This window comes from Simochromis diagramma, unplaced genomic scaffold (assembly GCF_900408965.1).
Source record: "Simochromis diagramma unplaced genomic scaffold, fSimDia1.1 OVJJ01000061.1, whole genome shotgun sequence".
NCBI classification, from domain to species: Eukaryota; Metazoa; Chordata; class Actinopteri; order Cichliformes; family Cichlidae; genus Simochromis; species Simochromis diagramma.
The window spans coordinates 1,366,231-1,383,413 of NW_024386945.1; the positions used below are offsets into that span (position 1 = coordinate 1,366,231).

The following is a 17,183-nucleotide window of genomic DNA, read 5'->3' on the forward strand; positions in this document are numbered from 1 at the left end:
GTGGCAAACTGTCAGTTTACATTACAGTAGTAGAAACCATACATTTAACAGTCACTGACATTGCATCTAATGTGCTCACACACAAAACCAGATCTATAAATAAGACTTCCTGAAAGCTGTTGCAAAGCAAACTGAATCTGCCTCGATTGTATCAAACTGACTGAATGCAACTTTCAGGTCTCAGCAACTCAAAGCCAACTGTTTTATCCATTGTGACCTAAAACAATAAAACGGCTCCATTTCCTACCAACAACGCAAACCACCGATGCTAGACTTTTTTCTTTTTTCTTTTCTGGTGACCACCACATAGTGTATTGGGTGCTATTAAAATGTGCTATCGCACACAAAAAAAAGAAGGAAACTCAGAGGGGGCTAAGTGCAATGGGCTGAGGAGCACATTAAGGAAATCCGTATTTACATGGCAGGAAATGGATCGAGTCGAAGTCCGCAGCCTTTTTCCTGATGTTCAAAAGAATTCATACTGATCAAGGACATCAGTGTGGACAGCATTTCTGTGAGACTCTCCCTATTCAAGAAATACAGACACTCTTGTAATGGCCTTGCCCAAAAACACAAACCTACGCATCTTATATGCAGAAATCTGCTTCCCTGTTTTGCTCTTGGTCTTAGGTTTGGGTAGAGTAACTACATTTTAAACATTTCAAAGTGAAACATCAAAAAATAAGAGTTCAGCTTTATATATTAACATATATCATCTGATGAATGAATAATGAAGGTCTAATCACACTTTCAACTTCAGCACGTTGATATGAAAACAGTCTTTTAGAGTCATCATTTGTGTACAGATCAAAGTGAGGTAACAACAACCACAATATACTTATATTAGTTACTAGCTTTACACCAGGGGTGGGCAACTCCAGGCCGGTGTCCTGCAGGTTTTACACGTGTCCTTGATCCAACACAGCTGATTCAAATGGCTAAATGACCTCATCAACATGTCTTGAAGTTCTCCAGAGGCTTAGTAATGAACTAATCGTTTGATTCAGGTGTGTTGACCCAGGGTGAGATCTAAAACCTGCAGTACACCGGCCCTCGAGGCCTGGAGTTGGACACCCCTGTTTTACACAATAATAATGTGCATATCATTATATGCCTTATAGGTTTTTATAAAACAGCATTTTCTTGGACTGGCTACCTCATCTGGGCTGGATGCCTGGTAGACTCTGCAAGTGTCTTCGTAGTGCTGCTCGGCCTCGGCCTGGTCCGTCACGCCGTTGGACTCGTACACGGGTGTTACGTTGTGCACCAGGGCGATGGCCTTCACAGCCTCGTGAACTCTACTGCTGATGGTTTTTCGAACCTTAGTGGCTGCTGGAGCCCTGGAGGCTGGAAGGTCATGGGTGGGCTGAAGAGAATTAGAGAAGGTACTGTTAGTGCAAGAAGAACAAAGAATATAAACGTTTTAACAGACTTCTTTTATGTGAGTCTTTCACTGTTGCCAGCTGTCAAGAGAGGGGAAGTATTCTAGCCAACAGAGCTAATTATCAGTACTGTCAACTTAAAAAAAAAAGATCAAAAAACCATGGGCCACTAGTGACTGAGGGTTTGTGAGGAAGCTGCATTAACACTTGAAATGTTTCACAGACTGAGGAACTAGCTTCTTCATTTCAACAGTTTCCATTATCGCTATGTTAGCAGCCTGTAAACATAACCAGATGTGTAGAGTAAATATGAACTATTTGCTTCTGCATTGTGAATTTGCTATTTTTAGAAGGCTGCATGTTCTCAGGGTTAATGACGGTGTCATTAAAGGAGTCCGGTCAGTGCTTCGCTTGTGGGCTAATCCTGTTTCCTGCTCTACTAACCTCTGGTGTCAAGAGGGATAAAGAATGTCATTTGAGGTCAGGAAGCATTCAGCTGAACAATAATCACAAACTAATACATTTTGTAAAAGAAAAAATTGCTTTTTTAATCCTTTCAAGAGCTTTTTAAATTTGAATCTCCTCTTCTGAATACTGGGACACAGTTTGCTCAATTTAGTCACTTTTTCTTCTTAAGATACACATAACACCTTTCACCTGCGTGTAGGCACTGAACACATGGCTCTGTACTTCATCCATTGAGTCCATCCCATATGCCACAGTTCCAAGATGGAGCCGTCTGAACACCATTTCATTTTGGGTAAGAGTTCCTGTTGAAAGTTACATTACAGACATTTAAACAGTAAAAGTTATCACGCTTGACAGCACAAATTATGACCCTATTGTAAAGATTAAATTATCTAACTAACAAACAACAATCAGTCACCTGTAACAGCCACATATGGTGACCAGAAAAATGCCAGAAGCATTTGACACTACACACAACCTCCGTATCCTCACACTTACTTTAAAAGCATTTCTGCCAGTATATCAAAAAGACTTCAGGGGACTTACACATACATTAGTGTGACCTGAAGACCCCACTGGCCTTATCGCTCTCTGGATGTGGAAATGGCCGATCATTTTATTAGGCATGAGGGCTGTAAATCTGACGAGTAACACCTCCTGCCTGTGGAGGTTCACTGGTGGAGGTGTTATGCTCTAAAGGTGTGTAAAGATGAGAGACTTTGATTTTTTATGATTTAAAGGTCCTGTAAGTCTCAGGGAGCAAGAAACCCACCGCATAGCAACGCTGCAGGGTAGGAAACAGCTAAACTCTGTCTTACAGAATACCTCCTAGGAAAATCCTCACCACTTTATCCTCTCGTGTTACTGCTCAACTAGGTCAACAAAAAACGGTATGCTAGGTTACCCGTTTTGTCAGTCAGCAGGTAGGAGATCCGTCCGAGCTGTTCAGGTATGGTGCTTGCCCTCACCACTGTCCCAGGGATCTTTGAGTCTTTCTTAATCATCCAACTGAAAACCATCTTTCCCATATCCAGATTTACACGCAAACTGCATCAGATAAAACAAGGAAGCACGCAATTTTTCATTCCTCACATGTAAATATAACATAGCACTGCAGATGCCATTAAGAAAGAGCGTTAAGTCGGACCTAATGGGCACAATGTGGGAGAAGAGCAGCAGGAAGCGAAAGATTTGCAGGTACCAACGGCCGGCGAAGTGCTGGAGGGCCACCATGACCAGTGACACCACAACCAGGGCTCCAAACAGGATTTTAGTCAAACAGTTCACCTCTAGGTCAAACAAACCAACCTATAAGAGAAGCAAACATAAAGCATCTACTTACTGTAAATATAAAAGATCGGTGTACTGACAAAATGCAAATGTAAATAAGTGAAGCAACAAATTAATTTATCTGAATAATTAAGTTAAATCCAATCACACATATACTGTATTAAAAAAAAACACATACTAGGAAAAACACCTTCATGCAATTAAATGATCAGACTTCTGTCTTCCAGCTCTGGCTTACACTACTGTACCTTGTGCCTAGGGTTGGAGGTGTTCATGACACTGCGCAGCTCCTTGCCTGTGTAAATCACGACCCCCACCACTGTGCCTGGAGTAAGTGAGGCAGAGACAAAAAAAAAAAAGACCAAAAAAACGGCCTCAGGGCAATATAGTAAAGGTACAACATAAAACACAGCATGTCAGGAAGATGTTTTCCAGACTTATAATCTTGACATGAATAGATTTTTCCAAATGAAGAATGACATTTTGAATGGAGGACGCAGATTTCTAATTGCTTAATGAACAACACATGCTTGTGCCGGTTAAAGTGGATTCACTCTCCCACAGACGAAGCACACTTTCTTTACAATTATAGTTAGCGGTGCCTCTGCTTTTTTAGAAAGGGCTACCTCATTGGGCTTTTTTCCAGAGTGTAGATTTGATTAGATACACCATCAAATCAACAGCTATGAAGGATCAGTGCTTTAGTGAACACGCAGGTCCTGGTTACTTGGATATTAACAGCTTTATAGATGCACCACCAGTCAGATATTTACCAGAGGCAATAACAGTGCTCGCCCACAGGGTGTTTTCAATGCTGAGGCTTTCATTAACTGGTGGGTCTCCATCTTCCTGTAACAGTTGATACAACAGACATGCAGAATGATTACTAAGGACAGAAACCAGCTTGTCCCTGCTTCTCCTAATTGAGCCACAGATAACCTATTAATCGGTTTTATCATTCAATGTTTTAGTAGTCAGCTGAAACTGAAGAAGTCACTTGGATGAGTGACGAAACATTTCTCCCACAAAACGCTACGTCAGATGAACAGAATCAACTTTTGGAGATTTACTTACCTGGATGATTGAGCATGCATCAAGACATTCAATGTTTTTGAATATATAACACAGCAAGCGCTAGGAAGTTACATTTGGACTCTTTTACTTGTTGGGGTGTGCTATATGTTAAGAGTTTTGCAGGATTTCAACTTTTTAATCGATGTAGCTGAGTGATTGTTGTGGTGGGGTCCTCAAACGCTTTAAGGAAACTCATTTTTAAGTCTGATCTAATATCTATTCAACCATTTATCAAATTCAGGATTGCTGAAACTGGAGCCTAATCCAGCTATCACTGGGCGACAGGCGAGGTACAATCTGGAGAGGTCACTATTGTATCACAGCTCCTGATCTAAAATAAGACATTCAACAACTTAAAAGTGTCACTTTCACAGTTTTTATAGATGAAACCAATAAATTGTGTTCTATAAGACAACAATTGAGAGCACAAATACAGTTAAATGAGCATCTTTCTTTCTGCATGCTTCTGTTGAGGGGCATTTAACAACACTGATATCACTGTACTCAGTTCAGACTTGTGTGTGCTGCAAAGTCGAGCACAGGTTTCTGTTACAGCTCGAGCATAAACGTGACAAAGACTCATATGTTGGAGATGAGATTAACATGTCTGAAGGGAGATTAGGGTTCAGCGTAACAATGCAACCACTTACCCTGGTAAAGGTTCCGATAAAGTTGTGGATATCAATGTTTGGCTCTTCTGCATACACGTATGATCTGATTTGGAGAAGGTCCTGTGAGAGATTAGACAACATGAATTAAAATTACCTGAAGAAGAAAAGAAAAGGCTTTACAAGTCCTACATGGTGCAGAACATTGTACATGCAACAATTATTAATGAATTTAATGTTTAGATTGCATACTTAACTTAGCATGTAGTGGCTAAATAAAAGACTTGTTTCTCTCAGTTCAAATTACTCTTGCATTTATTAGTTGTTATAAAAAAAAAGAAATAGAGAAACAACAACAGGGCAAACATTCAGTTTCCAGTCGAATCGTTACTGCCAGCCTCCATCTACAGTTTACAACTCACGCCAGCAGTTGGTAGTCTCTGCGTGCAGGCCACTGGGAGGCGTAGTTTCCAGTCCGTCTCTCCATCAAGCTGGTCAGTCCGCAGGAAACAGGAGCCTGGAAAAGAGAGGACAAGAGCTGCTACTGACGCCATATGAAAACAGTCACCTCTAGGGGGCAACAACAGAAAGGTTTTTATTTCAAAGAAGGAAACTCATAAGCTCCATTATTGATCACTTCACTGCCTACAACAGATTATCAACCATACTCAAGGCTAGACTGCGAGTTCATCATATTCTCATCTTTTCTAATAAACATCCATTTTTTAAGTTAATGTTATGTGTGAATTTATTTTAACATGGGGTCACAGATGAACACTGACTACTGGGAACAGGACTGAGCAGTTTATTGCTGTTGGGATAGAAGTGGAAGCGTCTACCAGACCCCTTCCCCCCCACTGGCCAGCATGAGTCATCCTGCCCAAAACTCTAAATCCTATCCTAGGCCCTTCATAATTGACCTAATGGCCTCCACATGGAATGGGAGATAACCGAGCACTATTTCCAGTAAAACAAAGTTGATGTTTTTCTTCCCCCAACAGGAAGACGCAACAACAACAAGCATGTAGCGTTTCTTTCTTAGTCACATTTGGATTTCTAGGCTATAAATAAAACAGCAGCAGCCTGTGCATTTCAATTTAAACCGCCTTAGTCAATGTTTGGTGTCATCTCCCACAAATGATACACTAATCCATATTTGATTATTCAGATGAGGGATCTTCCCCTCTTGTCTTCTTTTTGTTCTTTGCATTTGATTTTTTTTGTGTCCCTTGATTTTCCTTTGTCATTATCTTCTCATTTGAAAGACAAAATTAGTCAGAGACAAAGATGAAAATCAAACAATGTTTTGTCTATGTGGCCGTGGCAACTCGCCACAGTAACTTTGAGTGATAACTTAGTAGTGGTCACGGTTCCGATTTATACAATGTAGGACTTCCTGTCGCAGCTCAGGGCTAATCCCTGCACCTCAGCGCCTTTTTAAACAACTCATTTCCCCAGCCGGCCTGTTGTGGATATATGGATGAATGACCGGCAGATGTTTACCATTTCTTTCAGAGGTCCTTAGAAAGATCATGTCAGCAGGAACACGCTGGTTCTACAAAGAAAGGCAGAAAGAAAAAAAATGGCGTGAACCTTACATCCTGATTCTATACTTTCCTTCTACCTCCTTATGCTCTTGTGACTTTTTTTCACTTCATGTGCCACATTACCAACAGTCAGTCAGTCAAAAATATTAAGCCCCTCAGCAAATCATTCTGTCATGGCCCTAAAAGGACCCAAGCCAGCTTTTACACTCAGCCTGACCCGGCCATTTCACTCAAGATATTACACATTAAATTCACATGACCGCTTTGGCAAAATCTAACTGTTTAGATGAGTTCACGTGATGAATAGCAGTTTAACAAAGCAAGTCGCATGGCTTTTCAAAGTGGGATTTATTTGAAAACTTTTGCCATCACCTCCACCGATGACTTTGTGAATTGTAACCCAGATGACTCGGAATCACTCGGTCATATTAGCAAAATGTGTAGGACAACATGTGTGACCTTTCCCTCAACTGCACTTAATGAGTGATTCAGAGAGAAGCCCTCCGCTGGAAACTGAAGACAGAACACGCTTCTCACATTTCATGTACAAAGACCTCAGGGACTCCAGTCTGTCCGCGAGGGGAGCAACACAGCAGATCCAAAACTCACACAGATATCGAACTAGAAACTATAAATGAAATCTCGAGATAAAACTAAAGCGCTTAATTGAATTTGTATTTCAGATCTAATTAAAAGGCATTTCATGTTCACATATGCCACGCGCGCATCGAGTCTGACAGGCCGACACTCAGCATTGATCACAAGATTACAAAATCTTTACTAACTCTTTTCACCTCAGTCACCAGCGGAGCACAGAAGATTAACAACCCCCTCATTACTAGCTGTCATATAAACGGTAACTTGACAGGTCTAAAAAGCAAAACTACTCACAGATGTGGATGAAAAAAAAAACTTCAACAAACCTTTTCCACAATTATTAGATCACCAACTTGAATGCCGCTGCTTTTAACCTTCACAGTGCCTGAAATACAGAAGAAAACATAAAGTTAAGTGTTTGGCAAGTTTGAATGTTGATTAAAGTCTCACATACACAAAGCTATTTGAAACTTTTATGTGAGTCATGTAGTTAAGAATTTAAATGGAATCTAGACCACCCAACATTTAGATTTTTGTCTTAAAAGTTTCCCTAATTATAAGCTAGTGAGAGAATGTGGTATTTTTTCAGCAAATATGTCTTCACAAAACCCAGACCTCTGGGCGAATTGCATGGCTCACTAGTCACCTGAGTGAATCTGGGAAAGTAAGTCTCCATGAAGATTTGAAAGAATGCTGGGGGAGTTGAGCCTTTTCTTTCATTCCACTTGGAATGAACGGCAAAATTGTTTGGAAGAGATCACTGACCCTTGAACTCTGCCGTGACCTCTGAGCTTTGCATATGTAAGACATTAAAGCACATTAATATCGCTATGCATTCGGGTTCATGGAACTTTACTCTACAAATGCATTTTACATTTTACACGCAAACACAAAAAAAGACCTATTCGGTAACACTTCACACCACAGCTTTTAGCAGAAAAGCATTAAGTGATGAAAGGTTCTAGATGGTTTTGACTGATCATATGGCAATATCTCACGCACGTGTATTCATAAACATACAATTTAAAGGAACTTGGACAAAATAACTGCAACCAGTACACCGAGTTCTGACACCATAAAGTTTCTATAAACCACAAAATATGCAGAGGGGCTGCCACCATGGAGGCAACCAGTCATTGTGTTTATGGGTAAAACAAGCTGCCACATCAAAGAGGCAAAGTGATGGAAACCACAAGAGGTCCCATGCTTTTTATTGCTAGTAGCACTTTATACCAAGGCCTCTTATGTACACTTTTACATCTCTGCTTTGAATTACCCACCATTTCCCCCAGCCCCAATAAGTTTTAACAGGACCAACCTCCTACAGTTAATAGACATGTTTGCTAAGAAAACAAAAATGCAACACAGAAATCGACGCAGGTAAAACCTGCTTTCAGTTCTTACCTCTTGTTGAAAGCTTGCTGTAAATCTGAGAGTTCACTTCTTTGTCTCGAAGGTAGCACCTAATTTCTTCAATTGCCTCTCGCATGATGGTAATGATCAAAACAAGACCCTGGAGAGTGACAAGTCACAGTGAAAAAGTAACTAATAAAGTTTATGTGAGTGCTGCAACCGTGGAAGTGAAAAGAAATAGCTAAACCTTAATTTTCAGCAAAAGTACATTTTAAAAAAGCATTGAAGAGGAACACAAATAATGGAAAATGAAGCTGATTGACCTTAATGATTAACAGTAAGTGAAATGCCACATACCAGAGGGACCCAGTAGGTGTAGAGAGCACCTAAGCGTAACTCCTCGACAAATTGAGAGCAGGCCAAAAGCAAAAAGTACAAGTTGAAGAAGTACTTGAACTGATTGAACAGCACCTGAGAACAAAAAGGCAAAGGATCAAGAGTGAAATATTCACAGTTTCGCAAAGCAACGTGCATATGGAGGCTGTTGTTGAATATACACGATTTTCAGTTTCTGGCTTTCCCACAAAGAATAATAACCAGGACTGTGACAAACAGAATTCCAAGTATTATTTTAAGTAGGGTTTAGGAGCTTCATGGTGTAGTACACATTTGCCTAGCAAGCAAAAAATCCCTAGTTGGATCCCGAGAGGAGGCACAAATCCCCCGGGGGCTGCGTTAGGAAGGGCATCTAGTGTAAAAATCTGCTAAAATGCTGCTCAGATATGAGGACCTCTTGTGAATAAGGGAGTAGATAAAAGCAGCTTTCATATTAAATAGGGTTTAATTTACCCAAAAATAACATGTGCTGCCATTTCCCAGAAAACAAAACAAAACAGGAAAATGCTCACTCACTGCCTCAACCATACACCATCACCAATGTCACAACCTTCCCCCTCAAAAGTCTACTTTCCTGCTTGACAGTATGTGACTTAATAGAGAATTTATTTGTCATCTGATCATCAATGAAAATGCCTTTGAGTATGCCTGAAGGATTTTTTTTTTGTAGTTTCTTTCCGTTATGTTTAGTTTTGTGTAACAAGTATAATATGTTATTTAAAACAAATCTGTTTTCACTGCAGTTCCTCTAATGACCACTTGAGGCTGGCTACAAAAGCGAGTCATTTCCCATCTTAAAAATTACATTACAAAGTACGTTTACAAGCTTGAACAAAAACTGGTTATGGTCTCAACCAGTAGCTTTTCCTCCATAACAAATGTGTGCTGCATGAATTCTTTAATAACACATCCATATTGGATGCTGCTAAGTCTTAAAATCCCAGCTGTGGAGTCTTTGATTGTCAAGTGTGCCCACACAAGCAGCTATAGCTGATTGCTGTCTCCTTGGCCTCATCTCAGTTAATTCACTGAGCAGAACCTCTCTTCTACTTTTAACAGGATTTTCTGGCAAATACTATGAGCTGCTTTGTCATACAGCTTATCCAATAAGTTTGTGATTCAGCTTTGTTGAGCGATATCCTTGTATTTTATCGGTCTTCTACTTTTATAAATCATCAGGTATCTGCATCAGTACTTTTTACTCATCCAGTTTACAAATGCAGCACTTAGCACTCCACCCTCTCTTGCAAACATGATGATTTTTAGCCTTAGAAAACGACAATGGGCGCGTCCAAAACACTAAAAATAAGGCCTCAAAATGTGGACTCGCCACCAATTTCACTATTACTGACATGCAGCACCCAGCAAGACATTGTTCTCTCTAACGGAAATGCTCTCTTGGTTGAGATGACGATGCAATCTGAGTATACCAGAGCATAGGAAGACCACTAGCTGTGAGTTTGCTGGCCTATTATCTTCAGTCAGACATCACCTGGATCTTTTCCACATAGCTGGCAGGTTAAAAAGCATTGAATGTCTGACCGTTTGTGTAATTACACGAATATTACCTCTGTCCGAGAATGTCTAGAACAGCCTGGAGATGCAGTAGAAACAGCTAAAGGCTTGCCTTTTAGGAAATGCAACGACACAGAGTTGAAAGTGGCAAAAATAGCAGTTTAACTGGCAATATGTTAACGCGCTAAATTAATAAAGAATGAAAATGATCTGACACTGCAATCGTATCCTTTTGAATGAATTAAAAATCAAAGTTAAAAGATGTTTAGGTGATGGAAAAAAAATCATACTAAATCTAGAACTAAAAACACCACAATTAACTGCAACATTGTCCACATTTACACACAATATTCGAAAAAAACAACTACAGACGTAGCATTGCAGCAAATCTGGCAGCATCTATAGGTGTATAATTTCACAGCTCATATAAGCATCTCACGCACCCTTACTAAAGAAGTACACTTTTCAGTTAGGCGTACAAATCTTTTCATGAACCAACAGATATGGAGCAATGTGCAAACACATATGGCTACTTTTCATCTGCCAGCGTCAGTCTAAAATTCAACACACACACTACAGCTTTGCTCAGTTTCATTACCATCAGCGTGTGAGATTACTACCAGAAAAACTTTTCCTCCAAGAGGAAAGCACATGAGCAACAAATATGTTTTAAATATGATCTAGAGAAAAGAAGTTCTTCACATGAACCAAAGTAAATAAAAAGCATCTTGATTTGCAATGCAAAAAGGCTTTGCTCTTGTCTTTTGCTTTACAAACAAATCTGAGCTACTTTCAACGTCTGACTCCATAAGCAAAAATAAGATCTTAAGACAACTGAATGCCTGGAAAACAAATACATATGTAAATAAGTTAGGGAAAATACAAAAATCAAAGGCACATAGCTCGGTAACTGCCTTCCATGCAATATCCAACCAAAGTCACATCTGTCACGCAATATCAAGAAAGTGCTTGTATAAGACCTGGTGCTGCGCAGGCGCTGGTCAGCTGGTAGCTGAAACTATGATGCATCTCTCATTCATTCGAATATGCAACATTGTACTGTTTAAAAATGGCAAATTATCTCTTTATACTACTTAGATGCAATCGGAATAAAGTAATTAATATTGAATTCACAAACCAAGCCCGTCCTGCATATCAGGGCTTGTATCTCTCGTATCCTCACATGTATCATCCAATGTTTTGGGTTAGGTTTAGTGTAAGCATAAAGACAGACTACAGTACTCTTATAGGAAACTAAAGAACCAAAAAAGCACTTGCCATTCATAAGGACCTGATCTTATCTGGAGATGCATCACTCGGTCACTTTCTTTATAGTCAGCTGTTTTTATAAAACAAACACTTCACTGTTTTCTGCTTCTCTTTATTGCTTACTCCTGTAAAAGTGACTTTTGGTTGATTAACAAAACATGACATTAAATACTTACAGTTGGTTATGGTGGATGAACCCAGATTACACCCTACTCTATTTAGTGTTTTTATTAATACTGTCATTTTTCAACCAATGCTAAAAAATAACTACTAGCTGCAGGCCAAACTAAACCAAACCTGATACTCTGAAGCAGGATAATTTGAAATGAGCATCAATGCCTTGCATACTTACATTACAAGCAACCAACAGGGAGGATTTAAAAAATATCAATTAAGACAGACATATCCTATGATGCTCTGAAAATGTGCCGATCAAACAGACAGTGAATCATGACCAGGAGGAAAGAGCTGGATGACGGCTTCGGGGGGTTAAACAAAGGGCAGGTGAAGCGGTGACCTTTGACTGGCACTAACCCCAGGCAGGAAGGTGAAGAAGTTGTACTTCTGGTTGTTAATGACATTCCTGGGGTACCTCTGCTCCCTTTTTTCTGGGTGGCCGAGCCACACGGTGCGGGGACGGAAGTCACCCATGCCACAGCATCTCGACCACGGGCAGCACCTGAGAGGAGGAGGAGATGGAAGACACAAGTAACACTTCACATTTAATTCCAGTGTTTGATTCTGTAGTAAGGATGCAAAGACAAAGACTATTATGTGACGAAAAGACAATTAATATTTGGGAAGTATTTGAATTCACTCTCCACACCCTGAGAGAGCTGCGTTGAGGTAACCCTAATGAATTTCCTCTCACATCTTCTTGTTAATGTGTTGCTTATTGTAGCCAAATCCCACAGCGCAGACTGCACTGAGCTACAGACCCATGACCAAAGGTGTCTGGAAAGATCATGCCGTGAAAAATAAATATTAACTTTATCTTGGAAAAGCTGGTCACTCCCTTCAGACTAAGAAAACAAAGCATTTCGTAAAATCCAACGAACAGCTCAGTGGCTTTGCGATTAATAATTGAACCTAACTGTAAACAACATATTTGACTTTTATGGCAGATGACTCAAGTCTTAGATGCCAACAATATCCTGTCTGCCAGGCCTGACAAATTAAAAGAAAAACATCATAGCACCGTAGCAATAATTCAACAACCCTGCAGTGATAATATTTACGTCACTTGGAACCAAGTAGACCCCCTCATACTTGCAGACATAGAAAGAATAAACATGGAAAGCATAACACAGGCCATTAATCTGACTTTGGTGCAATGGCAATTCAAACCCACCCATCCAGACAATTTAAATTGTATTTGTTATGCAATACTGTGTTTCCTAATTAACTGTTTAGAGTAGTATCAGGCATATATAATGAGCAGTCATTATGCTAACCTGTGAAAAGTAGCTAAAACACCCAAGCTGACATATTCAAAATGTTCTCCCTTATGTTAATGAGTGTTACATGTACGTGTTATCAAAATACAGGTTAGTACTGTATATCAACTGATTATTTTTCTAATGCTTTTTAGTCTTTCTGTATAATTCTATATTTACATCAACCGTTAGAGTGGCTGTTTATTCACTAATAAATGGGACACCTAAATGTGGACTGTTATCAGCAATGAGATGACCTTTCCTGATGTCGGCTGCCATGTTTATCCGTTGTGCTGGATGAACTATGTGCCGGAACAAAGTTCAAAGATAGCGTGATGGAGAGATGAAAGACTTATATTAATTATTTTTTCTCATATTTTTTTTTTTAACCTTTTTTCACAAATGGGGGAAACAAACAATCCGCCCAATCCCGAATTTTTAAATACAAATTAAATGTGTAAGTGCTTTATACAGAGCTCTCCCACTCCATCAGTGTTTTTATAAAGATCACTTTAAAATATTGATATAAAAGCCCACTCGACCTCCTGAGACACAGCACCGACTAGTTTGTTGATATCTTTAATTAAAAAAATTACTAAGGAGCTTTACAAAGAAATAGTCATGATCTACCTTTGCTTAAAGGCTCTAGATTATTTAGTTAATGGAAAACAACAAAATCTCTTTATGTAACATAATCTCAAAAACACAGAGCTCACAAACAACGAGAAGCAGATAGGTATAATGTTTTGGGCATCCACTGGAATGTGTGTGAATGTTAGACAGAAAGCATGTACTTCTAATTCTCAATCATTTTACTTTATTACACCAAATCCAACTTATACGTGTTTCTTTGATATCATTAAAGACTTGTGCAAGGCCCTCAAATGTCTTATTCAAGTGTGCTATACAAATAAACCCTCGCCTTGGCATGCCTCACTCTGTAGGAGGCAAAGAAAGTGCACTGGCTGCACTAATGGTCACTATATATCACACTGCCAGCTAGAAATCATACACCCATCATCCTTGTATATATGCAGGCCTTTATTTCTGCACCATCACAGCTCGTTCGAGGATCTTGAGTCTTTCTAACAGGAGGTGACATCACCATGGCAGCCTGATCAGTCTGCTGGAAGCATTTCAGCACTGTGTCTCTCCACTTTCTCCATCATTATTTCTTAGGCCTGCCCCTTTTTGTGGTGGTCAAATAACACTACAGAGGATCACTTCGTCCGTATGTAAAAATTAGGGGCAGAATGTATTTAAATCAGGGCAGACAGCCTGAACTTAATGTCAGGCGAGCAAATATTGACAATGGGCGTTAATATGCACTTGCTACTGCAACCCCGGAACAAGGATGTGTCCGGCTAACATTAGCCGTTTCAAAGCTACAATGAATAGCTACATCATATTTATTAGTACATCTACGGGCTGCTCGTCCTTATGTTTCCCTCCGTACTGTTATATTTTACCCAGAAAGCTGCTTAGCTGGTTTCTGAGACAATGTCGACGCGCTCCTGTAAACACTTTTAACCGCTACAGTGACAGCAGGAGATGCGACGAGCGAAGCACGTAAACAAATGGCTTCACAGTGATAATACCGAGCTGTATAACGCCCTTACCCATTTCTGTGTTTACTGTCGTGTCTTTTCGGTCGCCTCACGGGTTGTAGAGGGATATTGTCGGTCATTCCTGCAGCCCCTTGTCGCGGGTGGAAGCTGGAAGGAGTCCGCTTGGCTGTGGAGCTGCTGGGCGGAGGCTTCCCTGAGTGACAGCAGGGAAGCAGTGCTGGGACAGTGCTACACCAAGCAAACCAATCTCCCACTGGAGTACTATACCACACTCGTGTCATTAATTATTACTTGTTGTATTATTTTTTCAAATAAGGTGTTTTAGTTTTAATAGTATAGTACTAGTAATAGTATTTTTTTTTCAATGGGGTGGCACAGGAAAGACCAAAAACGAACGAGACACAGTGAGGAGTACAGGAAATCCAGGACACATTACATCAGAAATAAATACAGTAAAAAAAAATATTTTTTTTTAAAGAAAATCGAGAGAGACAAAAAATTTTAGCAAACAGTTATCAAGTGAAATTTGGCACTAAAAAATTTAAATAGCTGAATTAAGTGCCATATATTTTATTTGACATTAAAATAGACAAGCTGTTGAATTTCATACAGTATTTCTGGACTGTCTTGACTGAGGAGTCTTCTCTTTTTAATCAAAAATTATTGGCTTTATTATTAACTCTTCCAACCCCTTGTTTTTTCCTTTTTCATTATTTCTGTCATTTTTCTGACATGTTGATAGGACCATCTCAAGGACTGCTGCTCTGATACTCAGCTGTACAATATCTTTTACTTGATAAATGTTTATATGTTTAATAAAATGTTATCGTTTTAATTTCAATGCTACCTGATGACCGCAAAGCCTGCAGCAAAGCAGCCCCAAACCATGATGTTCTCTCCACTGTGCTTTACAGTTGGGGTATGGTTTGGGTGACAGTAAGGCTTTTCTCCAAACACAGGTTTGTGCAGTTTTTATGACCCATATTCGCTAGCACTATTCTTATTCAGCATGGTTCTTAAGACTGGAAAGGAGTGGTATTGATTTGTTTTTCACTAATTTCAGCATCTTTCCAAAATACCCACAAACAATCTGAGTAGAAAGTGATGTGATCTGATAGACTGTAATGTGATTAACACATATCGCTCAATCCATCCATCCATCTATGGCAGAAGGCCATTTCCCTGAGCCTGGTTCTAAGAGGTTTCTTCCTGTCAAAAGCGTTTCTCTGTATTATTGTAGGGTCTTTACCTTACAATAAAAACCACCTCGAGGCATCTGTTGTCGTGATTTGGCATTATGTAAATAAAACTGAATCGAACCCATCCATCCTTCCATCCAGGCGTCCAATATTAAAACACACCCCAGTGTAATGCAGTCAAATGGGCCAGTCATCAGCCTATTGGGGCATTTTTGAGCACATTAGAAGAGATCTCATAAGACTGTAAAAGTGCTTATTTAAAAAGGCTTGAGCAAGGACAAAAGGGTAAACTTAAACGACTGTAGCAAATTGTAAAATTTGTATAATGAGTTTAACCTACAGCAATTAAATTTGCATCCCACAACTTTGACCTCAGCCTGTGACAGAGAAAGAGTCGATTGAAAAAATGATGCGAAAAGGCAGCCACTATGAAAGCATCTATCGTGCGCCATGTTTCAGATATACGCATAAAACATTGCACTATCTTTGTATCTTTTTGTTGTCTGTAATGCTACTTCCTTAACCACAAGGCTTTTCCCAGCAGGTAGCTCTGCATGTTTTGATTTGGCAGATTTTTACACTAGATGTGCTTCCTGACACATCCCCAAAGGGATTTGTGTATCCTCAAACTGGGGAGCTTTTGCTTGGTAGGGTGAATGTGTAAACCACAACACTACAGAGCCATCTTTTTGTTAGCCCTTACAAAATCTAAAATGATATTGCATAAAAGGTACTATTAAAATGAGCTGACATGCAAACAACTCTCCTCAACAAAGACATCTGACGGTTATGATTGCCATTCTGTATTTTTGCATTACAGGTTTCTCTGTATATCTGCTCACTCTGTTTGCCTGGAACTACTTTGTATTCCATAGGGAGACTTATGCAAACTAATGGATCATTTCAAAATTCCTCAGGAAGAGGCCACTGTGCTGATTACCGAAAATGGACGATTGGACAGCATGCTTCAGTTGGGGATGCAAATAGTTTTTCGTTGAGAATGCAAACTGGCAAAGGATTAATAGCTCCTGATGGGAAATGAGAATTTAGAAAAAGAAAATAAAAATTGCAGTAGTTATCGAAGGGTGAATTTATGTAAATAAGGGATTTTATGTACATTCAAACAAGCCTGTGTAGCCATAAATATGAGCCTAGAGGTGTGGCTAGCACAATGCTGTCTAGTCTTAAGGCTTTTTAAAAATGTATTTATTTATTTTCATCGCTAAAGTTCGATGATCTTTGAAGTAATGACAGGAGGAATGTTGAAAAAGTCACCCTGATTTTATTTTTCAAAAATCAGAAAACATTTATGTGAAGGAAACCTTTGAAAAAAAAAAAAGAAGAAGAAATATTTACACTGTAAACGGATCAAACTGGCTCAACATTACTTGAACTGTAGAGACAACTTGAAAGCAGTTTCTGACATGGTTGCTAAAGAAAGGCACAACTTGGCAAATGCATATCAATAAGGAATGTACAGC

General features: G+C 39.5%; 1 protein-coding gene across 1 annotated transcript in view; it reads right to left on the minus strand.

Annotated features, from left to right (window-relative positions):
* LOC120737363 (probable phospholipid-transporting ATPase IIA) overlaps positions 1 to 14,739 on the minus strand; it is a 35,418-nt gene extending 20,679 nt beyond the window's left edge. The window contains exons 1-14 of the mRNA XM_040038004.1: positions 14,555 to 14,739; positions 12,034 to 12,178; positions 8,677 to 8,790; positions 8,371 to 8,479; positions 7,293 to 7,351; positions 6,326 to 6,377; positions 5,245 to 5,339; positions 4,865 to 4,945; positions 3,914 to 3,989; positions 3,389 to 3,465; positions 2,998 to 3,158; positions 2,755 to 2,897; positions 2,040 to 2,152; positions 1,157 to 1,366 (exon numbers count right to left, since the gene is read on the minus strand). Coding sequence (XP_039893938.1) covers positions 1,157 to 1,366; positions 2,040 to 2,152; positions 2,755 to 2,897; positions 2,998 to 3,158; positions 3,389 to 3,465; positions 3,914 to 3,989; positions 4,865 to 4,945; positions 5,245 to 5,339; positions 6,326 to 6,377; positions 7,293 to 7,351; positions 8,371 to 8,479; positions 8,677 to 8,790; positions 12,034 to 12,178; positions 14,555 to 14,622 — 1,503 coding nt within the window. The 5' untranslated portion in view covers positions 14,623 to 14,739. The remainder of the gene's footprint in view (positions 1 to 1,156; positions 1,367 to 2,039; positions 2,153 to 2,754; positions 2,898 to 2,997; positions 3,159 to 3,388; positions 3,466 to 3,913; positions 3,990 to 4,864; positions 4,946 to 5,244; positions 5,340 to 6,325; positions 6,378 to 7,292; positions 7,352 to 8,370; positions 8,480 to 8,676; positions 8,791 to 12,033; positions 12,179 to 14,554) is intronic.
* Positions 14,740 to 17,183: the final 2,444 nt, after the last annotated feature.